At 49.8% G+C, this 22,215-nt stretch overlaps 1 protein-coding gene across 1 annotated transcript in view; it reads right to left on the reverse strand.

Annotated features, from left to right (window-relative positions):
* Positions 1-15,938, reverse strand: part of CPXM1 (carboxypeptidase X, M14 family member 1) — a 34,498-nt gene extending 18,560 nt beyond the window's left edge. Inside the window, exons 1-5 of the mRNA XM_033161035.1 lie at positions 15,525-15,938; positions 7,370-7,453; positions 2,503-2,612; positions 1,433-1,572; positions 1,210-1,294 (exon numbers count right to left, since the gene is read on the reverse strand). Coding sequence (XP_033016926.1) covers positions 1,210-1,294; positions 1,433-1,572; positions 2,503-2,612; positions 7,370-7,453; positions 15,525-15,876 — 771 coding nt within the window. The 5' untranslated portion in view covers positions 15,877-15,938. The remainder of the gene's footprint in view (positions 1-1,209; positions 1,295-1,432; positions 1,573-2,502; positions 2,613-7,369; positions 7,454-15,524) is intronic.
* Between the last annotated feature and the right edge of the window lie 6,277 nt (positions 15,939-22,215).

Here is a 22,215-nt window from a genome sequence, read left to right on the forward strand (position 1 = left end):
ACCCAGCTTTGGATCTCTGCTGCTGCCCTGGTGCCAAGACCCAGCTCAGTCAAACTATTGTTCATTTGCTTATTAAGGAAGGAGGGTAGCTCTTAATGCTGAAAAGGCCACATGGAACACTTCAGGTTATGTGTACACGGTGATGTGCGTGTTGCCAGCCTTGCAGAAGTAGTGCCAGAATTTTGGACAGGGTAAGGGATTCTGAGGATCGCAGCTCCCATTGCAATTACAAGAAGGAGTTTCTATCCCTTATGACTTCCAAGGAAAGTTTGACAGAGTTCAGGCAGTGCCCTAAGGGCATCTTGGTTAGAAGGAAAAGCCACATATCATAGAACAGTAGAACTGGGAGCAACCATGAGGGTCATCTAGTCCAACCCCCTGCAATGCAGGACTCTTTTGTCCAACTTGGGGCTCGAACCCATGACTCTAAGAGCCTCATGCTGTACTATTAAAACAACACACAAGAACTAAGACAGTAAGCAAGCAGATCCTTAACTCAGAGCCCCACCAATTTAATCAACCAAAGCTTTTGAGTTGATTAACCCACTGATTCAGACTCATAGCTTTTCTGGCTTGGGAGCAGCGTTTCTCTCCACCCCCACCCCCCAAATCATTTTTATTAAAAATTTTCACTTTGACAAACCAATCAAATCAGACACCAGAGAAACTGGCATCGTAAGTCCAGCCAATCGAAGAGCCCAGCACCCCAATTTTAGCCAATCAGAAACCCCAGCACCCCAAGTACAGCCAATCAGAGACTCCAGCACCCCAATTCCAGCAAATCAGAGACCCCAGCAACCCATGTCCAGCCAATCAGAGACCGCAGCACCCCAAGTCCAGCCAATCGGAGACCTCAGCACCCCAAGTACAGCCAATCAGAGACCCCAGCAACCCAAGTCCAGCCAAGCAGAGACCTCAGCACCCCAAGTACAGCCAATCAGAGACCCCAGCACCCCAAGTACAGCCAATCAGAGACCCCAGCACCCCAAGTCCAGCCAATCAGAGACCCCAGCAACCCAATTCCAGCTAATCAGAGACCCCAGCACCCCAAGTCCAGCCAATCAGAGACCCCAGCACCCCAAGTCCAGCCAATTAGAGAGCCTGGTATCACCAAGTCCAGGCAATCAGAGAGAGCTAGGGATCCTAGGTCCAGGCAATCAGAGAGCCTGGCATCTCATCCAGCACCCCTGAGGACCCGCATGGACTCACCATCTCCTCACTCCCATTCATGCACGGCTGCCAGCTGTGAGTGTCGTTGCTGAACTGGATCTTATACGATGTCACCCAGTCATATCTGGTGGAAGAAAAACAGACTGAACAGGGGAATGCGCAAAGGTGAATTAATTGGGGGCGGGCAAACCTAATGAACCTCTCAGAATCCTTTTCGGCCCAAGGTCCACATTCGCTCACAGGGAAACATCCTGGGACTTACGTCCAAATGGAGTTCAGGCCTTGTGTGATGACCCCGGTGAAACGGGTCGGCTGCCGTGCATCCACCTCCAGCCATTGGTTCTTGTTGTCGTGTCCAGCACACCAGCCGCCGTCGTAGAAATCGCCATCGTTGATGCCGGACTAGAGCAGAGGAAAGCAGAGAGGAGTTGGGGTTTTGGCTGAGGATGCAGGACGCAATCAAAGGATTCTTTTGCCGAGAGCAGAGACTGGGTTCCGGTAGCTGCATCGACAGGGAGGGTGTTATGTGTGACTGGGGCCAGCCAAACAATTGCAACAACACATTTAGTGGCACCACTGGAACTGAGAAGTGCACTCCGGGTTCCTCTGCAATCTTCCAAGCAATGTTACAAATGCACACAGTCTGTGTTGCATGCCAGGGGTGCTCTAGACTGGTGCAATATTCCTGGAATTCCTGTCTCAGATGGTAGGAAACTAGCTTATCCTTAGTCAGGCCACGGTCCATCTGGCTTGGCATCATCTACGGCAGTGGTCCCCAAACTTTCTGGGGCCACCGCCCCCTTGGTTCCGCAAACTCATCCGCAGTGCCCCCTTACCCTATAAAAAGCATTATTCAAAATCGCAGTATGCACGACCCACTAAGGAAAATAACACCAGGAGTCCGTGGGAAGCTCGGAAGCAGGACCCAAAACGGTGGCATAGCGTTGGTTGCTGGCACCCGGGCTGGGTGCACATGCACCGGGCAGGGAGGGGCACCAGTCCACCCCTCTCTGCCAATGTGGCCCCACCCCCACGGGAGCAAAGCAGGGCCATGCTGAGCCTCCTGCCTGCCTGCACATGAGGGAGCCCGGCTGGCTGACACGGCCCTTGGTGGGTGAGGAGGAGCACCCGGTTTGTGCCCGCTCAAAAATTGTGCGCCTGGGGCCATGCTACACCTCTGGCCCAAACACGGGAACAACTCTGCCCTCCTGCAGAGTCCAGCAATTAGTGATGTCACAAGCCAGAGTCCTGCACCCAGCCCAACCTGCGCTCCTCCCAACTGCTCCTCCTGTTGGTGGATGAGGGCACTGCAAGCTGTGTGTGTTTGTTTACCTGTATGTTGAGTCGCCCACGATGGGGTCCGAGGCCCATTCGCTTGTAGCTGGAAGCCCGGAGCTGGAAGTCCTTCACCCTCAGAGACTCGAGGCCCAGAGGGGGGCATTCTGGTTAGAAATGGGAGAAGAAGAGGAGGAAGACAGTGGGATGGGAGACAAGAGAAAGAAAGGGGAAAAAATCAACAAAATTCTTGAGATATGAGGATTTCCCCACCGGTGATCTCCCTTTGCTGGTGCCTTCTAGATGCCAAACGTATCTTGGGAACTGTGCTAGGAATGGTAACTGTGTGAAGGGTTCTCCACAGTTTCCAGGATTCTTTGCGGGGGGGGGGGGATTGATATAAATGTTTGGTGTGTCGTCATCTTCTTTGGCGATTGCTCATAGCTGAGTAAGATTGTCTTCCATAAACATGGTCTTAACAGTGAGTCCGTAAGTGACTTTGGAGGCCAATTCTGGATCCACACGTCCTTCCACATTGGGGGCACAGGTTTCCGGGCAGGAGTTGATCACGGTGAGGGTTTGCCAAGCGTGCCTTCCTCTTAGCGCGTTTCTCCCTTTCGCCTTCAAAACCCACGACACCTTTGGGAAAGGCTGTTCTCCAGTTGGAGCGCTTGCAGGCCAGTGTCTGCAACTGGTACATAGCATGTCTCTCCACGGGGGAGAGAAATAAATTGAATTCCAAGCCCATGTGAAAGAAATTGAGCGGAGGGGTTTTTGCTCCTGCCTGTCTCTGTGTGAGCCTGCAATTGTAAGGGGCCGCTGAAACCGCACCGCTGTTTCTTCTACGAGTCTCTTGGATGACTCAAAAGCACCAGAGCACAGCCTAGGCTTAAGCCGATGAGAAGTTTGACCGCACTCTTTGAAAGTGGGTCTCCCCCCTCCTTGTGCTTCCCAACAGCTGCCAGGAGATTATTGTGGAGAACAAGCAGACTGAGGCAATCAAGAGGCACATTGGGGGCCAGGACTTGGTGTGTGTGTGTATGGATGCGTTATAGGAAAAAAAAACCCCTCTCCTTTTCCCTTATGGGTCATCCAAGAGACCGTATAGAGCCCTTAAGTGGGTTCTCTGTCTGTAGGAGAAAATAACAGAGGCCAACCAGACAGGGGCGTAGCAAGGGGGGGGCGTAGGGGGTGGTCCAACCCAGGTTCCATAATGGAGGGGGTGTCAAATTATCAAGCAACAATTACTGTCCTACTAGGGCGGTTCATAAAAAAACTTTTTTTAAAAATGCCTGCTCCGAAGGTCTTATCTTACTATACTAGGGGTTATAGAGCTATATATGAAATTTCATGCATATCGGTTAATATCTTGACCCTCCTCCACCAAATAGCTATTCACTTGGCTGTTTTCCTATGTCATGAAGGCTGAAATTTCAGTTCAGTGGAGCACTTACTGTTCCCAACCCTAACCCTGTGGAAAGCCATCTAATTAGACTTTAATTTGATTTTGAGATGTTTTTAGGAGGTAATTTAATTATTGTTTGATTTTATACCAATGTTATGTATCTGATGTTAGCCACCCTGAGCTTGACTTCGGCCAGGGAGGGAGGGATATAAATAAAAGTTTATTATTATTATTATTATTATTATTATTATTATTATTATTAGTTATTATTCCTTTGTAAGAAAATATGTAATAACGTAAAACCATTTTTCGGGGGGGGGGGGATCAATGGGGGGTGTTGACAAGAAATTTTTCGCATCGGGTACCACCTGACCTTCCTACGCCTTGGGTGTGTGTGTGTGTGACAAATATTTTTTTTGCCCCTGGGTACCAATTTACCTTGCTACGCCCCTGCAACCAGAGAATAAAAAGGTAAAGGTAAAGGGACCCCTGACCATTAGGTCCAGTCGCGGACGACTCTGGGGTTGTGGTGCTCATCTCGCATTACTGGCCGAGGGAGCCGGCGTACAGCTTCCGGGTCATGTGGCCAGCATGACTAAGCCACTTCTGGCGAACCAGAGCAGCGCACGGAAACGCCGTTTACCTTCCCACCAGAGAGGTACCTATTTATCTACTTGCACTTTGACGTACTTTTGAACTGCTAGGTTGGCAGGAGCAGGGACCGAGCAATGGGAGCTCACCCCATCACGGGGATTTGAACCGCCAACCTTCTGATTGACAATCCCTAGGCTCTGTGGTTTAACCCACTGCGCCACCCACGTCCCTAACCAGAGAATATTGAGAAGCAAAGCAACTAGTACTGTAAGCCTTATCTTTATTAAACTATTGCAACAGGGTCCCCTGTTCACCTCACTCAGGGAGGGAGGAGAGGAATCCCAAGCAATGGGGTGTGCAAGCCCTTATATAGACTTTTGAAATTGCCCACCCTGTAGTCCACCCCCCCAAAAACCCCCATCATACATACATCACAGAAGGAGGCGGTTTACGGCAGAAATCCTGTCTGCCAGGATACCTGATAATGGTCACTGATTGCATTACCTGGGCAGCCTGGCCATTCCTTTTGAGATGCGAAATACTTTAGTTCCTGGATCCAGGTCACAGGCTCACCCTGTTCACACACAAATTCACCCTTGAGACAGGATTTGTGAGGAAAAAGAAAACGGGAAGGCTTTCCCCATTTGCCTCCCTTACGCAGTGGTGTCCAAACTTTTTTTCAAGGAGGGCCAGATTTGATGAAGCGAAGGGCCGCGAGGGCCGACCAAAGGGCTGACCAAAGTTGTTTACCCGTTTTTAGGCCTGAAGTTGTTGAGGGATTAGGTCCCCGAAACGGACTTTGGACATGCCTGCTGCGGAGGAATATTTGAGTTCACTGGAAGAGTCAAAATGGCTTCAGGATTGCTCTCCTGTACTATTTCAGGCACGTGGTTTATATACTTATGTACGTGTTTGGCTTGTAAATTTATGAACTTATGATTTATATATATGAGACCTTAGAATCCCTGTAACAAAGGCTCCTGCGCCTTTAAGAGTTGCGCAACACCCAGAGCTGTGCATGGCTTTGCCCAAGGAACATCTGATCATGTGAAGGGGGCTGGTCAGGGTTCAGGATTCCCTGCCAGCTGGAAAGGACAGCCGAATGCACAATTGGCTCTGAGCGCAGACTGTGCGGCAGAATGTGGATTTCATTTTCTTGGTGGCGGAGGCAGACTGGGAATGAGGGAGCAGAGAGGGGTGTGTGAAGCTCTTTCCCCTCCGGTTTTGGCATTTGGGAGCATAGCTGTCAACTTTCCCCTTTTTTTAAAAAAAGGGAAATTCCCTTATTCCAAATAGGATTCCTCGCAAGAAGAGGGAAAAGTTGACAGCTATGTTTGGGAGAGTTTCAGAAAAGAGGAAAAGTTCCGGCGCTTTGAGGCTTTTCAGTTTGGAGGAAAGGCGAGTGAGAGGCGACACAGAATAACAGAAAAGTTAGTGTAACTTTTAAAAGTCATTTGTGGTGGTAAGATGAAAAAAGATTTTAAAATTGGATTGTTAAGTATATAAGGTTTTATGGACGTGCATGAGCAAGTATATTATAATGGAACCAAAAGGTGGAGTGGAGGGAAGTCGATCAAAATATTATGGTTTAATTTGGTTATGACCCCCCCCCCCCAGTTTTTCTTCTTTGTTTTGTTATATTTGGAATATATATATGAATAATAGAATGTTAGAGTCGGATGGGACCCCTGGGGGTCATCAAGCCCAACCCCCTTCAATGCAGGAATGACGGAAGATTGTAAAATCACGCATGGAGACAGAGGACAGATAAACAAGTTTTTTCTTCCTCTCTCGTAACACTAGAACTTGTGGACATCCACCAAAGCTGGAGTTTGGAAGATTCAGGAGAGATAAAATAAAGCACAAACTGTGGAACTCACTGCCACAAGAGGCAGTTAAAAGCGCTTTAAATGTATGGCGTACACACAGCCTTTGAATCATTTAAAGCATATCTCCACCCCACCCCCCGAATACTGGGAATCATAGTTTGTTACGGATACTTAGAATGGTCGCTTCATGAAAAGCAAATTATATTTTCCAGCAGGGGTCCCAACTTGAATAAAATATTGGGAGGGGGGGCTCGTTAGGCCCCGCCCTGCATAATCAGTCACATTATGTGGCACATGCACACCATCTGAACGGCAATACCCATGAACTTGGGGCGGGGGCTCAAATATTTTACTGGGGAACCTTGGCCCCTGGGTGTTGTCTCCTATGGTTCCCAGGATTCTTTGGATGGGGGAATTGTACTTGAAACGTACGGTGTCAAACTGTTGCGTGAACATTTGTGTGCTGTGCATTTCCGCCCTGACATGGGTGTTTTGGAGTTGTGTGAATGCCCCCTTTTCTCTTTGCTCCTAGCTCAGCAACAACCCTTCCCCTTTCCCAGCCAACTTGGCACGTGCACATCTGCGGAGGCGATGCCAGGGAGCAGGGAGGGTGCATTTCCTGCCAGCGTTTCGCCTGGCAAGCTCGGCACGGCCAAACACACGAGCTCTCAATGCCACACGAAGCCTCCAAAATCCCCGGGGCAAAGAATAACAGAGCCGGTTTTCCAAGGATAACTTGAGGGAGCCTGAGCCGGCCTCCGGGACTTAGGAAATCCAAAGCCACCTTTATGTAAGAAGTTTTAAAGTCAGGGCGAATACATTTGCCAGAGTGCCTTAAAAGGACGGCTGCTGTTTTCTATGGATGTGTGTTGCGTGTGTTCAGGTGGGAGTCCATTTGCCTGACCTATATGTGCAGGATTTGTGTTGCGTGAGGTTCTGGGCTCCACCAACAAGCCGCAGCCATTTGCCTTGCAGCTGCTCTGGAAAAAGGGCTAGAAACTAGAATCCTAGAATTGAAGGGACCCCTGGCGGTCATCTAGTCCAACCCCATGCAATGCAGGAATCTCAACTAAAGCATCGATGGCAGAGGGCATACCTGAGGCTTCTTTGGCAGCTCTTTCCTGGGGGGAAAGTTTGACTTTCTTCTTCACGACCTTCTTCTTCACCACCTTCTTCACAACTGGAGAAAGACAAAGCCATATGTTTGTTTGTTTGTTTAGTTCAAAATATTCATGCACCTCGTCATTGTGAAAAAAGACAAAAACCATCTCTCAAAACAGTTTGCAAAAAAAGATAAAACGACATTATCAGGAAGAAGAAAAATAAGAGCAGCAATTTAAGACTTCGGAAAGTTAAAATAACAACGGGCTGAGAACAGTTTTAAAACTCGCGTCGACTTTTCAAACATCTGGACTGGTTTGCCGAAACAAGGATGTCTTTAGCAGGCACCGAAATGGATACAGTGAAGGTACCTGCCTGATATCAAGTGGCAGGGAGTTCCCAAGTGTAGGTGATGCCACACTTTGAAGTAATTGAGTTCTTGCCAATGTGGAATGGGTAGGAAGTGGCACCTTTTGGCGATTGGAGTGGCACTGTGGGCACATGCTGGGCAAAGCGATCACACAGGTAAACTGGCCCTAGGTTGTTTAGGGCTTCATATACAGTGGTAGCTTGATACTCAAACACTTTGTTTCCCAAACACCGAAAACCCTGTGTTCCGGTTTTCAAACGTTTTTCAGAAGCTGAACGTCCAATGCGGCTGTCGGCTAAGGTTCTGGGGCACCTGCGCCAATCAGAAGCTGCGCCTTGGTTTTCGAACATTTCAGAAGTCAAACAGACTTCAGGAATGGATTAAGTTTGGCACTTTTGTTTTTGCAATTTATTTTGTGTTTTTGTTTTTGAGGCTTTTTTTGGTTAATTTGTTTTTGTGACTGTGTGGAACTCAGTTCAGCTACTGATTGATTGATTGATTGATTGATTGTGTGACTACGGAAATGGATAGAAGCCCCCCCATCCAAACAATATCATCATTTCAGTTAAGAATTTTTTAAAAATGTTAAATTGTTATCATCTACAATACTGTCCTATTTATTTTATAGTACAGTGCATTGATCACTGCTTTCATTTTATGGATCAATGGTCTCGTTAGATAGTAAAATTCATGTTAAATTGCTGTTTAAGGGGTTGTTTTTAAGTCTGGAACGGATTAATCCATCCAAATGTTTTGGACTACAATTTCCAGCAGTGCAGGGAGCACAGATAGGCCTGCGTTACAGGCGATTGACCCACATGAGAGTTTAGGGCTACTTTCTCCATTGTGGAATCATAGCATTGTAGAGTTGGGAGGCACACCAAGGGTCATCTAGTCCAACCCCCTTCGATGCAGGATCGCAACTCACATACGGCCACACAAGCTCTGCTTAAAAGGCTCCAAGGCAGAGATTCCACCACCTTCCAAGAGAGTCCGTTCCTCTGTTGAGCAGCTCTCACTGTCAGAAACCTTTTACGAATGTTTAGTGCCAGGGGTCAGCAAACTTTTTCAGCCGTGGGCCGGTCCACTGTCCCTCAGACCTTGTGGGGCACTGGACTATATTTTGAGGGGGGAAATGAACGAATTCCTATGCCCCACAAATAACCCAGAGATGCATTTTAAATAAAAGGACACCTTCTACTCATGTAAAAACACGCTGATTCCCGGACCGTCTGCTGGCCGGATTTAGAAGGCGATTGGGCCAGATCTGGCCCCCGGGCCTTAGTTTGCCTACCCATGGTTTAGTTGAAATCTTTCTTGTAACTTGGAGCCATTGGTTCGAGTCTAACCCTCTGCAGCAGGAGAAAATAAGCTTGCTCCATCTTCCAGGTGACAGCCCTTCAGATATTAGAAGATGGCTCTCAAATCTCCCCCCAGTCTTGTCTTCTCCAGCCTAAACACCCCCCCCCCCAAACTCCCTCAATTGTTCCTCCTAAGGCTTGGTTTCCAAACCCTTGATCATCTTGGTTGCCCTCCTTTGCACACATCCCAGCTGTGAATATTCTCCTTAAATTGTGGCGCCCAGAACTGGACACAGGACTCCAGGTGTGGTCTGACCGAGGCAGGGGCGTAGCAAGCCTCTGCGCTGCCTGGGGCAGCGGCGGCGCAGAGGCACCCCCCCTGGGTGACGTCATGATGCACGTGGATGCCGCTGAAAGGGGGAAATTGCCCCTTTCCGCGGCTTTTTTTCAGCCCGAGGGGGCGGACCAGTTAGGAGGGAGTGTCACAATTGTCCCTGGCATGATGCCCCCTCCTCGCTGGCCCACCCCCGCCGAAAAAAACCGCTGGGAGGGGGGGGAAAGGGAAGCAGAGCAGGCGTGTTCAAGCCCAAAACGTGCCAAAAAATAGCCACTGGAAGGGGGGGAAAGGCGGAATGCCCCTGTTCGGGGCCCGCCCGCCCGGCGGGGTGGGGTGGGGGCGGCCGGCCAAAGTGTCACCCCCCTCCCCTGGAACCCAGGGCGGACTGCCCCCGCCCCCTTGCTACGCCCCTGGACCGAGGCAGAACAGAGCCAGTGTGGTGTAGTGGTTAAGAGCGGTAGACTTGTAATCTGGTGAACCGGGTTCGCGTCTCTGCTCCTCCACATGCAGCTGCTGGGTGACCTTGGGCTAGTCACACTTCTCTGAAGTCTCTCAGCCCCACTCACCTCACAGAGTGTTTGTTGTGGGGGAGGAAGGGAAAGGAGAAGGTTAGCCGCTTTGAGACTCCTTCGGGTAGTGATAAAGCGGGATATCAAATCCAAACTCTTCTTCTTCTTCTTCCCTTGATCTAGATATTACACTTCTGTTGATGCAACGAAAGCTCATACCAAGAACAAACTTACTTGGTCTCTAAGGTGCTACTGGAAGTAATTTTTTTGTATTTTGTTTTGTTTTGACTAGAATAGCATTAGCTTTTTTCGTTGCTGCATCACATTGTGGACTCATGTTAAGCCTGCGGTCCGACTCAGACCCCTAGAAATAGAGCAATGAGTCTGGTTCTCTGGAACAGCTATGTAGTTCGACACAGCTGGTGGAGGGCACCAGGTCAGTGAAAGCGGCAATGCGTGATCGTATCTTGAACCCGGGACCTTGTGCATGCAAGGGGAGGTACTCCAGTATATTTCCAGGGCTTCCGTCAGGACTCCCTGTAATTCAGCATTTCCTACACTGACTGGCAGCGGCTCTCCTGGACACATTATTCCAGGTGGGGTCTGACAACGGCAGAATAGAGTTGATCTGGATGCTAAACCTCAGTTGATGCTGTCTAGAATACCATTAGCTTTTTTTTGCTGCTGCATCACACGGTTGACTCATGTTTAGCTTGTGGTCTACTAAAACCCCTAGAATCCTTTCCCCACCTCCTGCTGTCAAGCCAGGCGTGCACCCCTTCCCCCCAATACTATATATTTCTGCAGTTGGTTCTTCCTGCGTAAGTGTGGAGCCTTGAAATCCTGTGCAGGGAGTTTCCCCCCCTTGCATGCATGCGAATGAAAAGGGTTTCCTTTCTTCCCTTTGCAGACCCTCCCCTCCCACACCCCCAGCAGCCCCCGCAGCCCCACGCTGTGGAACAGGATGCCGGAGGCCCCCACAAACAGTGCCTGTTCTGTGCAAGCAGCTCAGCTCTCTGGCTCAGCTCCATCGGATCCAGCCGCCTTCCTTCAACCAACCCCCTTCGGAGAGGCGAAGCAAAGCGAAGCGAGGAAGCCAGCTCGCATCTGCAGCACCAGGCGCGGCGTGGGAGCCTGGAGAGGAGGGAGCCAGCCGGCCAGCTAGCAGGCAGGGAGAAAGAAAGGCCTTTCGAGGAATAATAATAATAATAATAATAATTTATTATTTGTACCCCGCCCATCTGGCTGGGTCTCCCAGCAGGCTCCCTTCTGTGACACAGCTGGTCAGTTAGTTAAGTATTTTTATTTATTTATTTGATTTGGGGAAGGCAGCTGCCCACGCAGCTACGCCCATGTTCTGGGCACCACAGTTCAAGAAGGATACTGACAAGCTGGAACGTGTCCAGAGGAGGGCAACCAAAATGGTCCAAGGCCTGGAAACGATGCCTTATGAGGAACGGCTTAGGGAGCTGGGTATGTTTAGCCTGGAGAAGAGAAGGTTAAGGGGTGATATGATAGCCATGTTCAATTATATCAAAGGATGTCATATAGAGGAGGGAGAAAGGTTGTTTGCTGCTGCTGCAGAGAAGCGGACACGGGGCAATGGATTCAAACTACAAGAAAGAAGATTCCACCTAAACATTAGGAAGAACTTCCTGACAGTAAGAGCTGTTCGGCAGTGGAATTTGCTGCCAAGGAGTGTGGTGGAGTCTCCTTCTTTGGAGGTCTTTAAGCGGAGGCTTGACAGCCATCTGTCAGGAATGCTTTGATGGTGTTTCCTGCTTGGCAGGGGGTTGGACTGGATGGCCCTTGTGGTCTCTTACAACTCTAGGATTCTATGCTTTGCATGCAAATGGTCCCAATAGCATCTCCAAGGAGCTCTAGGAATGTCTCCTAGAGAGTTGCTGCCAGTCAGAGTGGACATTACTGAGCAAGATGGACCAAGCGTTTGACTCGGGGCAGGGCAACCCCCTGTGTTCCTTCTGGGGGAGAGGAAGGGCTGTGGCTCAGTTCACACACCCTCCTCTCCGATGGAAATCGGGACATTCTATTCTACCTCAGGAAGCTTAGAGTCGTAGAGTTGGAAGGGACCCGAGGGTCATCTAGTCCAACCCCCTGCAAGACACGAATCTTCTTCCGCACTTGACCTTCCCGTACGCCTGTCACTTGGAGCCAATGGCAACCTCTCAGCCTAGCCTACCTCACAGGTTGTTGTAAAGGGGGGGGGGAATGTGCTCATGTAGATACAGCACTTTCAACAGATAAATGGAATGAAATAAAATTTTAGAAGCAAGCTGCCTTGAGTCCCCGTCAGGTAAAAAGGTGGGAAATAATAATAATAATAATAATAATAATAATAATAATAATAATAATAATAATAATAATAGAAACTGTGAGAATGATCAGGAACATACCAGAGAGTAAATCCTATTTAACTCAGTGGGATTTACTTCTGAGTAGAAAAGCTTAGGATGGCAGTGCAAGGCTGCAGTCTTTACCCAGTTACTTGGGAGTAAGCTCCATTGAATACCAGGGGACTTACTTCTGAGTAGACAGTGTAAGGCTCCATTTACAATAAAGGAATAAACACCCCAGAAGCATTGCAGTTAAAGAATTTAAAGTGGATTGGTGGTCTTCTCAGAAACACAGGAAAGGCTCCGTATGCCAGCTTCACCATTTCCTTCATCTGGTGCAGGTATTTTAATTACAGTATAAACAGGACTCTGCTTTTGCATCTACACAAACACACACACACACACCCAAGACATGGAGGGGAGGAGAAAGGAAAAGCAGGACATTCTGGGATCAAATCAGAAACTGGGATGGCTTCTGTAATTCCTGGAAAACCGGGGCACTTGGAGGGTACATCAGTGGTAGATCATCTGCTCTGCATGCAGAAGGTCCCAGGTTCAATGCCCCGTATCTCCCTGTCTGAAAAACCACTGCCAGTCAGTGTAGACATTATTGGGCTAGATAGGCCAATGGATCAGTGTAAGGCGGCTTCCAGGCGTGGAGGGTAGCAGCTGCTTGTGGCAGGGTTGCCTTCTGTTCTCGTGCCAAGTTTGCAAATGCAGAGTCAGCAGGACGGTGGCATCCCCTGGCACCGCGATGACTGCAGCTCTTGGCGGTCTGTTCTGCCTGGCGGCCTGCCATGACCCCCCCCCCCCCCAGCAGTGCCAGGAATTGCAAAGCAGGCAGCAGGTAGGTCAGCTCGAAACACTGCAAAGTCGCCTGTGGTTTGTGCAAAGGTGCCCCACATAACACAGAGACCCCTTGCATAACACCATAAAGGCATGCTGGTTATGCCAATACATTAGCATCGTTGGTGAGGCTCGTTTGACAACACACACAAAAAACGAGGGCTTTAGTGTAATTGACCCAGTCCTGTGGAACTCCCTGCCACTGGAGATTCAGGGGGCAACTTCTGTGCCCAATTTTAAACACCGTTGAAAGCGCTTCTGTTCCTCCAGGCAATTAAGAAGACATCCTTCCCCAATGGTGAATTAATGTTTGTTTATAACTCTTCAATATACTGCACGGCTTCATGTATATATTTTTTTCATGAAAGAGCGGTCTGTAAATATTCTTGTAAATATAGACGAATGAAGTGCAAACGGCGTCACAGAGGTCTATAAAGTGCAGGACACGCTGCAACAGTTAGCGGTTGAACGCAAATGTACGTGAATGACGCCGCAAAACAACGCAGCCCAGTGTGGTTACACCGCAAAACAAACCACACGACACCTGCCATGACCCAGAACTGCAAAATGCCCAACTCAGGTCTGCAAAACTCAACACTGGTTTTGCACCCCGCAATTCACTCCCGGTAGCAAAGTATCATCCAGACAACACGTTGACCACCACAACAAGCCACACTCTCCCTTCATCACAAAACACAGACCTTATCCCTCAGTGTAACAGCGCAAAGCTCTCATCATGTGAGGAAGTCTTTCTATAAAGAAACTTGTGGTCAGTTATTGTGATGACTGAATCCATTATGTTCCATGTTTCTGGTGCACAAGAATATGGAATGTAAATTTATTGTTTAATGTTTATGTTATGTTACTTAGCTTTGTATATACTATTACATTACATTATGTTCTTTTATGTAATCCAGAGTATGCACGGCTGACGAAGCCCGGTTGGGCGAAACAAGGAATTATCCCAGGATCCTTGTCTTATTTTCTGCATGTGCCAAACTTCCAAGTTTTTCATCTGATACCTACTTACAAGGAATGCTAGAATTCTCAAAAGCATCGAAAAGTGGAACACTACAAGATTGATATAAGCATTCCACATTGTGGTTATTGCTAATATAAGAACCGACTAGACTGTATCCCCTGATCAATCCGCTGGACTTTAATCTCTCCGAATACTGGGTATGCTCCACTCATGTGATAATTTGGTCTATGGAATTACATATTGTGACATGATATGTTGAATTGTTTTTGTTTTTGTTTTTTTTTTAAATAGAAGTTATACTTTTACATACAGCTTGTTACGTCGTGTGTGTCGTTACCAGAACTGGAAATATTTGCATCGAATGGCAACGTGTTCTGTCCTCGAAATAAATAAGTAAATGGGATTGCCTAGCGCTGCACAATGTAAATCTCCCAACTCCTCACCCTTGCAGGATTGACATCCAGCCTGCAAAGCTTGCGAATGAGGCCCCTGAAGAATAGCAAAACATCCACTGCATTCCCCTCTCTCCCAAGCACAATGCACACCACAAAGAAAAGGCACATGTGGAGACAAGCGAAAGGTTACAATCCACACACACACACAGAGAGAGATAATCATACCGTTGGAAGGGACCCCGAGGGTCATCTAGCTCAACCCCCTGCAATGTAGGAATCTTTTGCCCAACATGGGACTCGAATCCACAACCCTGAGATTAAGAGTCTCCTGCTCTACCGACTGAGCCATCTCAGCTGGAGTACACACACACAGTCATTTGCTTCACACTTTTGATAGTGGAACGGACTACCTCTGAAGGTGGCAAACTCTCCTTCAACGGAGGTTTTTAAACAAGAGGTTAGATGGCCATCTCCCAGGGATTCTTTAGCTGCGATTCCTGCATCGCAGGGGGTTGGACTAGAGGACCCTTGGGGGGTCCCCTCCAACTCTACAGTCCTAGGGTGTTGTTTCCCAACACGGAGCTCAACACAGGTAAATCCTAACCTCCAAATGACCCCACTCTTGCATTTGCAAGGAGATCATCTTGACATGGCCAGGGGGACTCTTTTTGACACCCAAACAGCCATTCACACGTTCTCTGGGCTCCTCCCAAAATTTGCACTTCTAGGCTGGGTGTTGCGGCAGAGGGGTGATAATTCCAGAAAGCTGGATTCTAGCCAGCTTTTCATTTTCCTTGCGGGGGGGGGGCGGGCTCACGAACAAAGACAGGACCAGTTACATAAATCTCCCAGAGGAAGCTCCGCACCCTCAAACACTTCGCTAGACTATGAGAAAAAAAACCAGTGTCTTTGCAAAATCCTTGCTGTGGCACGGTCCATCGACTGACTTTCCCCTCTCCCAAACCTGCACCCAACAAACTTCTCTGCGCCCCCACAATCTCCCTTTCAGAGAGCCCTCCCCCCACCTCCTCCTGCGCCCCAAGAGGCCATCAATACCTTTCTTCCCAATAACGGACTTCTCCGTAGGCCCCCCGGTCTTCTTGGCTTGGCTGGTGGTCGGAAGGGGCCCTTCCGTGCCCTGTCTGCCAGATGTGACTGCGGTCCTGAGGTTAGCGGGTGAGGTGAGCTCTGTGCGGGCTGTTCCGCTCACCTGCTTGCTCCTGGAGGGCGCAGGTGAGGTGGAAGTTGCCCTGGGGAGAGCTGCTGTCACCTGGCTTGCTGCGGTGGGGCTCTTGCTGGGCTTCCGTTGCAGGAGGGTGGGGGTGACTGTGCGGGGGGCCCCATCCACCATGCTGGGGGTCCAGGCTGCCAGGCAGAGGGCGAGCAGAGGCAGAGAGAGACCCAGCATTTTTCCGCCCTGCAAAAGGGAACTAAACAGTTCCCAGCCTTATAATCTCCAAGTTCTGTCTCTCCTTCTCTCCTTCTCTCTCTTTTGATGCCGCTCCCCTCTTCCCCTTTTCTCAGATTCCCTCCCCTCTGCACATTCCTTTTTATTTCCATACATGTACCGCATTGTCAGGAATAGCCGGGACCCGCAAAAACCCTCGGCACTCCACGCCCCCTCTTCTTCCCCCTCGGCTCCTCCAAATTTCCCATTTCATCTGGGCATGGCATTCCTCTCTGGAATCCCTCTTTCATGCGACGGGTGTAGTTATTAGACTATGGAACTGGCTCCCACAAGAAGCCACCAACAGATGGCCACCAACTTGGAAAGATGATTAGGCAGATTCATGGAGGAGAGGACTGTCAAACTAGGGCGACTCTCCTCTGCGCTGCACACTTTGGAATCAGCAGTGCTTCTAAGTGGCAGTTGCTGGAAACCGCGGGAGGGGAGAGAAGAAGATGAAGAAGAGTTTGGATTTGATACCCCGCTTTATCGCTACCTGAAGGAGTCTCAAAGCGGCTCACAATCTCCTTTCCCTTCCTCCCCGACAACAAACACTCTGTGAGGTGAGTGGGGCTGAGAGACTTCAGAGAAGTGTGACTAGCCCAAGGTCACCCAGCAGCTGCATGTGGAGGAGAGGAGACGCGAACCCGGTTCACCAGATTATGAGTCTACCACTCTTAACCACTACACCGCACTGGCTGTCAGAGCTTTCAGAGAACAGTCCTCTGTTCGAAGGTGTCGTCTGTGTGAGGGCACAGATCTGGCTCAAGAACATAAGAAGACCCTGCTGGATCAGGCCAATGGCCCATCTAGTCCAGCCTCCTGTTCTCACAGTGGCTGACCAGTTGCCCCAAGGGGAAGGCAACAAGCAGGACCCAAGGACAGAAGCCCTCTCCCATCCTGAGGTTTCCAGTAGCCGGTATTCAACAAGCATGGCCATGTGTGCCCCTTAGGCTAGGCTCCTGACCTCAGTGGCAGCAGCATCCTCTGCTCCATTACCAGTGGCAAAGTAAGAGAAGAAGAAAAAGAAGAGGAGGAGGAGGAGGAGGAGGAGGAGGAGGACGACGACGACTTTGGATTTGATATCCCGCTTTATCACTACCCGAAGGAGTCTCCAAGCGGCTCACATTCTCCTTTCCCTTCCTCCCCCCCCAACAAACACTCTGTGAGGTGAGTGGGGCTGAGAGACTTCAGAGAAGTGTGACTAGCCCAAGGTCACCCAGCAGCTGCATGTGGAGGAGAGGAGACGCGAACCCGGTTCACCAGATTATGAGTCTACCACTCTTAACCACTACACCACACTGGCTCTCAGCCCAGTGCTCTTCTCCATGGGCATGTGGGGGGGGGATTCACCTGCTAAGGGCTGCTTGGGTCGGTTGGACTCAGTGGCAGAAGAAACCACCCTACAGCTGAGGGGGAGGCAGTGGGGGGACCGTTTGGGCAGCAGGGAGCCTGTGCGCCCTCAAGCCGCCGCTTCTTTCCCAGGAGAGACGCGAGGCTTGGGCGTAGTGCAGACTCCGCGGTGAGTGCTGCCTGGCATTTTGTCACCCCCCTCAGTGGTGATACCCGGGGCGAACCACACCTATCGCACCCCCTTTCCTCCGCCCCTGGTTGGGCTCCCCACCATTTGTGGGTTTCCTGCGGGCATCTATTTGGATGTCATATAGAGGAGGGTGAAAGGTTGTTTTCTGCTGCTCCAGAGAAGCGGACACGGGGCAATGGATTCAAACTACAAGAAAGAAGATTCCACCTAAACATTAGGAAGAACTTCCTGACAGTAAGAGCTGTTGGACAGTGGAATTTGCTGCCAAGGAGTGTGGTGGAGTCTCCTTCTTTGGAGGTCTTTAAGCGGAGGCTTGACAGCCATCTGTCAGGAATGCTTTGATGGGGTTTCCTGCTTGGCAGGGGGTTGGACTGGATGGCCCTTGGGGTCTCTTCCAACTCTAGGATTCTATGATTCTATGACTTTGAGAACGGGATGCTAGACGGCTGGATCCAGTCAGATTCTTCTTGCATTCTTATTTTTAAAGAATTGCATGTTTGGTGAATTCTCAAAACTTTAACATCAGACAAGCAACCTCTCAATCTGTTGTTGTTGTTCAGTCGTTCAGTCGTGTCTGACTCTTTGTGACCCCATGGACCAGAGCCAGGGCCGTCTTAGAGGGATCGGCCGCCATGGTGCGGCGATCCCTCGGCGCCCCCAGCATGCCGCCTCTCCGCCTGCCTCCCTCCCGCGCTGGTTGCCCCTTGGGAGGGGGGTGGGCGAGCGGGGGATGAGGGGCGTGGCGCTGGAGTGGCGCGGGGCTTCGCGCGCCCTTCCCAGGGCTCCAGCTGGGGCTCCGTGAGGGCGGGGGCGGGTTGGGGAGGGGGTGCCCGGTATGCCGGCGGGCTTGTGGGGGCGCCCCTGGGGGGCCCGGGGCCCTGGCACGCTGCACAACCCAGCCCCTATGACGAGACGGCCCTGACCAGAGCACGCCAGGCACGCCTATCCTCCACTGCCTCCCGCAGTTTGGCCAAACTCTTGCTAGTCGCTTCGAGAACACTGTCCAACCATCTCGCCCTCTGTCGTCCCCTTCTCCTTGTGCCCTCCATCTTTCCCAACACCAGGGTCTTTTCTAGGGAGTCTTCTCTTCTCATGAGGTGGCCAAAGTACTGGAGCCTCAACTTTAGGATCTGTCCTGAATCTGTTACCACGAGAGAAGAGTGAGGGAGTTTTCCCTGCTCTGTTTGGGCTTTGAATGCCAGAGATGGATGGCGATTAGCTGCTTGGGATCAGATGGAACAATGTGCACAGATAAGAGGAGCAGATGACAGTGTTCCTGGATGGACCTTTTCCTTGAATCCATTCTGGTCCCAATGCCATTAATTCCAGGTGGAGGACTGAACCTAACGGCTGATCAGGAACATTTCCTACTCTCCAGCAGTGTTGGCCAAAAAAGAACAAACCCCATTGCGACCTCTATGTGTGTTTTCAGCATTCTGGACAAGGACAAGGTCTACTTGGTTCAATTCCCTGCAAATTCCTCCCACGCAGCCAGAGATGGGGTCGAGAGCAGCAGGCAAAGAGGACAGCATCATTTTTTATTTTATTTTATTTTGCAGAAAAACCTTGGAAGGTGTGTTTTCTGCACAAGTTTTCTAGGACAGTTTTTCTCAACCAGGGGAAAAAAACACGTGCAGCTGAACACAAACAACGGGAACTGTTTGAATTTTTTATTTTAAAAAGATATTACACAAATGTTAAGCATTTGCTCGGCGCTGTTGTGTATTCAGAGTTTTTCACAGCCATTGCCTCCAATTCTCTACTGTCGGGGTAAGGAGTCTCTGGGGTCTATGGAGTGCTGGGGTCTATGGAGTGTTATGGGGACACGTCATGCTCCTTCTGGGGTAGTTTGCCCACCTTTGGTCCCCACTGTGCACTCAGCTCTCACCTGTGGCTCGTGGAAGCTGTCTGCATGTGATAGCAATTGAAGAAATTGGAGTTCTTGGTAGAATAATGCAGGAAAAGTGTACTCAAAATACCGTATTTTTTGCTCCATAGGGCGCACCGGACCATAGGGTGCACCTAGTTTTTAGAGGAGGAAACCCAGATTATTATTTTTCTGGTTTTCCTCCTCTAAAAGCCCTGTTTTTTTGAGGATCAGCTAAAAGTTTAGCAGCTTTTTTGCAAAGGGAAAAGCCCTGGTTTTTTTTGAGGATCAGCTAAAAGTTTTGCAGCTTTTTTTGCAAAGGGAAAAACCCTGTTTTTTTGAGGATCAGCTAAAAGTTTTGCAGCTTTTTTTTGCAAAGGGGGAAAAGCAAAGCGGAAAAGCCCTGTTTTTATGGGATTTCTGAAAAATCTTAAGGAAAGGGAGCCGTTTCTACTGTTTCGAGACAGATAATCTAATCAGCCAGTCACATGTCGCTGGGGAAACAAACAACCTCCCTCTGCAGCACATTCAACAATGGAGGGCGGGGCTGAAAGGGAGCCGGGACTCTTATCTCTCTCCTGATCTCTTGCTGATCAGCTGCTGAGCGGGGTCCTTTCAACACCCCCTTTTCTCTTTGTAAAATAAAAAGCACGATCTGGTTTTGGCCCCTGGGCAATTCAGCTCCACCGACCACCATTTGCTCCATAAGATGCACAGATATTTCCCCTTACTTTTTAGGAGGGAAAAAGTGTGTCTTATGGAGCGAAAAATACGGTAACTGGTACACTTTGACACCAGTAGCTGAGGAAGAATACCGAAACAAGGCCTTGTCTTCATGTTGTCATCTCATTTGTATTACAAACCTCAAGGAATAAAACTTACAAGAGACTTGGATAATTTATATCTATCAAATCGTTATTTTGGCCCGAGTGTCCTTTTCGATTCTTTTCCTGCATGTGACAGCAGCCACACCGCAGGAAATGGCTTTGACTGGCCGGCTAAATCAGAAGAGAAGAGCCTATGTATCTCGAACCCCCTGCATGTGAAGACAGGCTCCGGCGCATTGAGCAGAGGAAACCACAAGGGGCTCCGATGCGCCAGAAGGCGTTTTCTGCACGTGCTGTAGAGGGAAGAGAGGGCCAGTTGGAGCTCATCAGTCTGGGAAGGGAGCCCATCTAGGAGAAGGAAAACTCTGACCCTCAACCTCTACTGCCTTGTGGCTGAACTTTCATGGGAGTAAACTCCAAGGAACAGTCTGTACCCACTGCCTTGCGGGATAGCTTCGGCAGAAGAAAAGTCTAAACCCTACACAAATCTGGAGTCCCTAAGATGCTTGGATGGCGCTTTGTATGCCTCCTTCTGGCGACCCCTGCAGCCAAGCTGGTGCCCAGCATAATGTTTTGCTTTCTTTCGGACTGTGCCTACTCTGCAGTGGCTCCCCATTGTGGATGCTCTCCCCAGGGAGTTTCAGCTGGTGGTGCCTTCAAAAATGCACCAGGCAAAAAATGTTCCAAAGGCTTGGTTGATATCTGATGCCCTTTTAAATGTGCTTGTGGGAGGGGAGAGCTATTGGTTTGTTTTTGTTTTGTGATGCATTTTATATTCTTATTTTGCATTTATTTTTCTGTTGTTGGCCACCCTGTGATCTTTTGACGAAGGGCGGCACATCAATCAATCAATCAATCAATCAATCAAATAAATAAATTAAGACAGACAATACTGCCTATGATTGGAACGATGTAGTTTACATCTCACTGTACTACAATTCCCAGCACCCTCAACAAACTGCAGTTCCCAGGATCAGGGGAATTTCTAGCCCCTTGGCCGCCCAGGGCGGGAAGCCAAGAGGCACCCCTGGGGGCGGGGCATCGCGGCGTGTGCGTGCATCATGACGTCATGACGCACGTGCACAGCACAACACCCCGCCCCTGGGGATGCCGGGCGGCGGCTTCGGGAGTCTCTGCGGGCTGCAGAGACTCCCGAAGCTGCTGCCCGACACCCCTTCGTGCGGCCTGCCCCTTGCCTCCATGCCACGGCGAAAAAAGCCACTGGAAGGGGGGGGGGCTATTTTTGGCGCTGCCGGGGCGGAGCCGCAGGTGACACCCCGCCTTTTTGGCCACCCCTGCGGCTCCACCCCGGCAGTGGTGAAAATAGCAGAAAGAAAGAAAGAAAGAAAGAAAGAAAGAAAGAAAGAAAGAAAGAAAGAAAAGCCTGGGGGGGGGGGCACCGCCCAAAGTGTCACCCCCAGCAGGGCGCTGCCCGGGGAGGCCTGCCCCCCGCCCCCCCTTGCTATGCCCCTGCCCAGGATTCCTTGGGGGCAAGTCATGTGCTTGCAATGTAAGGCATATCTTCCAAGGCTGTCCAGCTCACTTCCCGTTCAAGCCAGCAGGTGGCGACAAAGAGGCAAGCATCTTCTTCTTCCTCCTCCCAGGAATCTCACTTCTTGTTCTTCCAAGGAATTTTCTCACTTCTTTGGGGAAGGGCTTTCCTATCTGACAACGTGAACATGGAAAGCCTCTTAAAAAGCAAGCTGTGAAATAAGGACCATGCCTCTGGCGACTTACGGGGCGTTTGGAAAATGAGGTCATCTTAGGTCTGCCTCGGCTCCAGGAACAGATCTGGGTTATTGGGTTCTTTGCGCTCTTATTAAGAGTTTTCTTTTAGCTCTGCGGTTTTAGCTGCTAAAGGGATCGAGCCAGTTCTTAAATACTGGAAGATTGTCTCAAGTTGACTTGCTAGAAAAGAAAATTGTAGGGGAATTCTGGAACTTTTTGAGATTCAGGAAGGGAGGCGGGGTGGTGAGAGGGAAATGCTAAAATATTCTACGTTGCATAAGGGGAGAGAAAAGGATATTGTTTTGCATGGCGAAGGGAGGGCAAGGAAACCGGAA

Source organism: Lacerta agilis, chromosome 9, assembly GCF_009819535.1.
Source record: "Lacerta agilis isolate rLacAgi1 chromosome 9, rLacAgi1.pri, whole genome shotgun sequence".
Classification (NCBI taxonomy): domain Eukaryota; kingdom Metazoa; phylum Chordata; class Lepidosauria; order Squamata; family Lacertidae; genus Lacerta; species Lacerta agilis.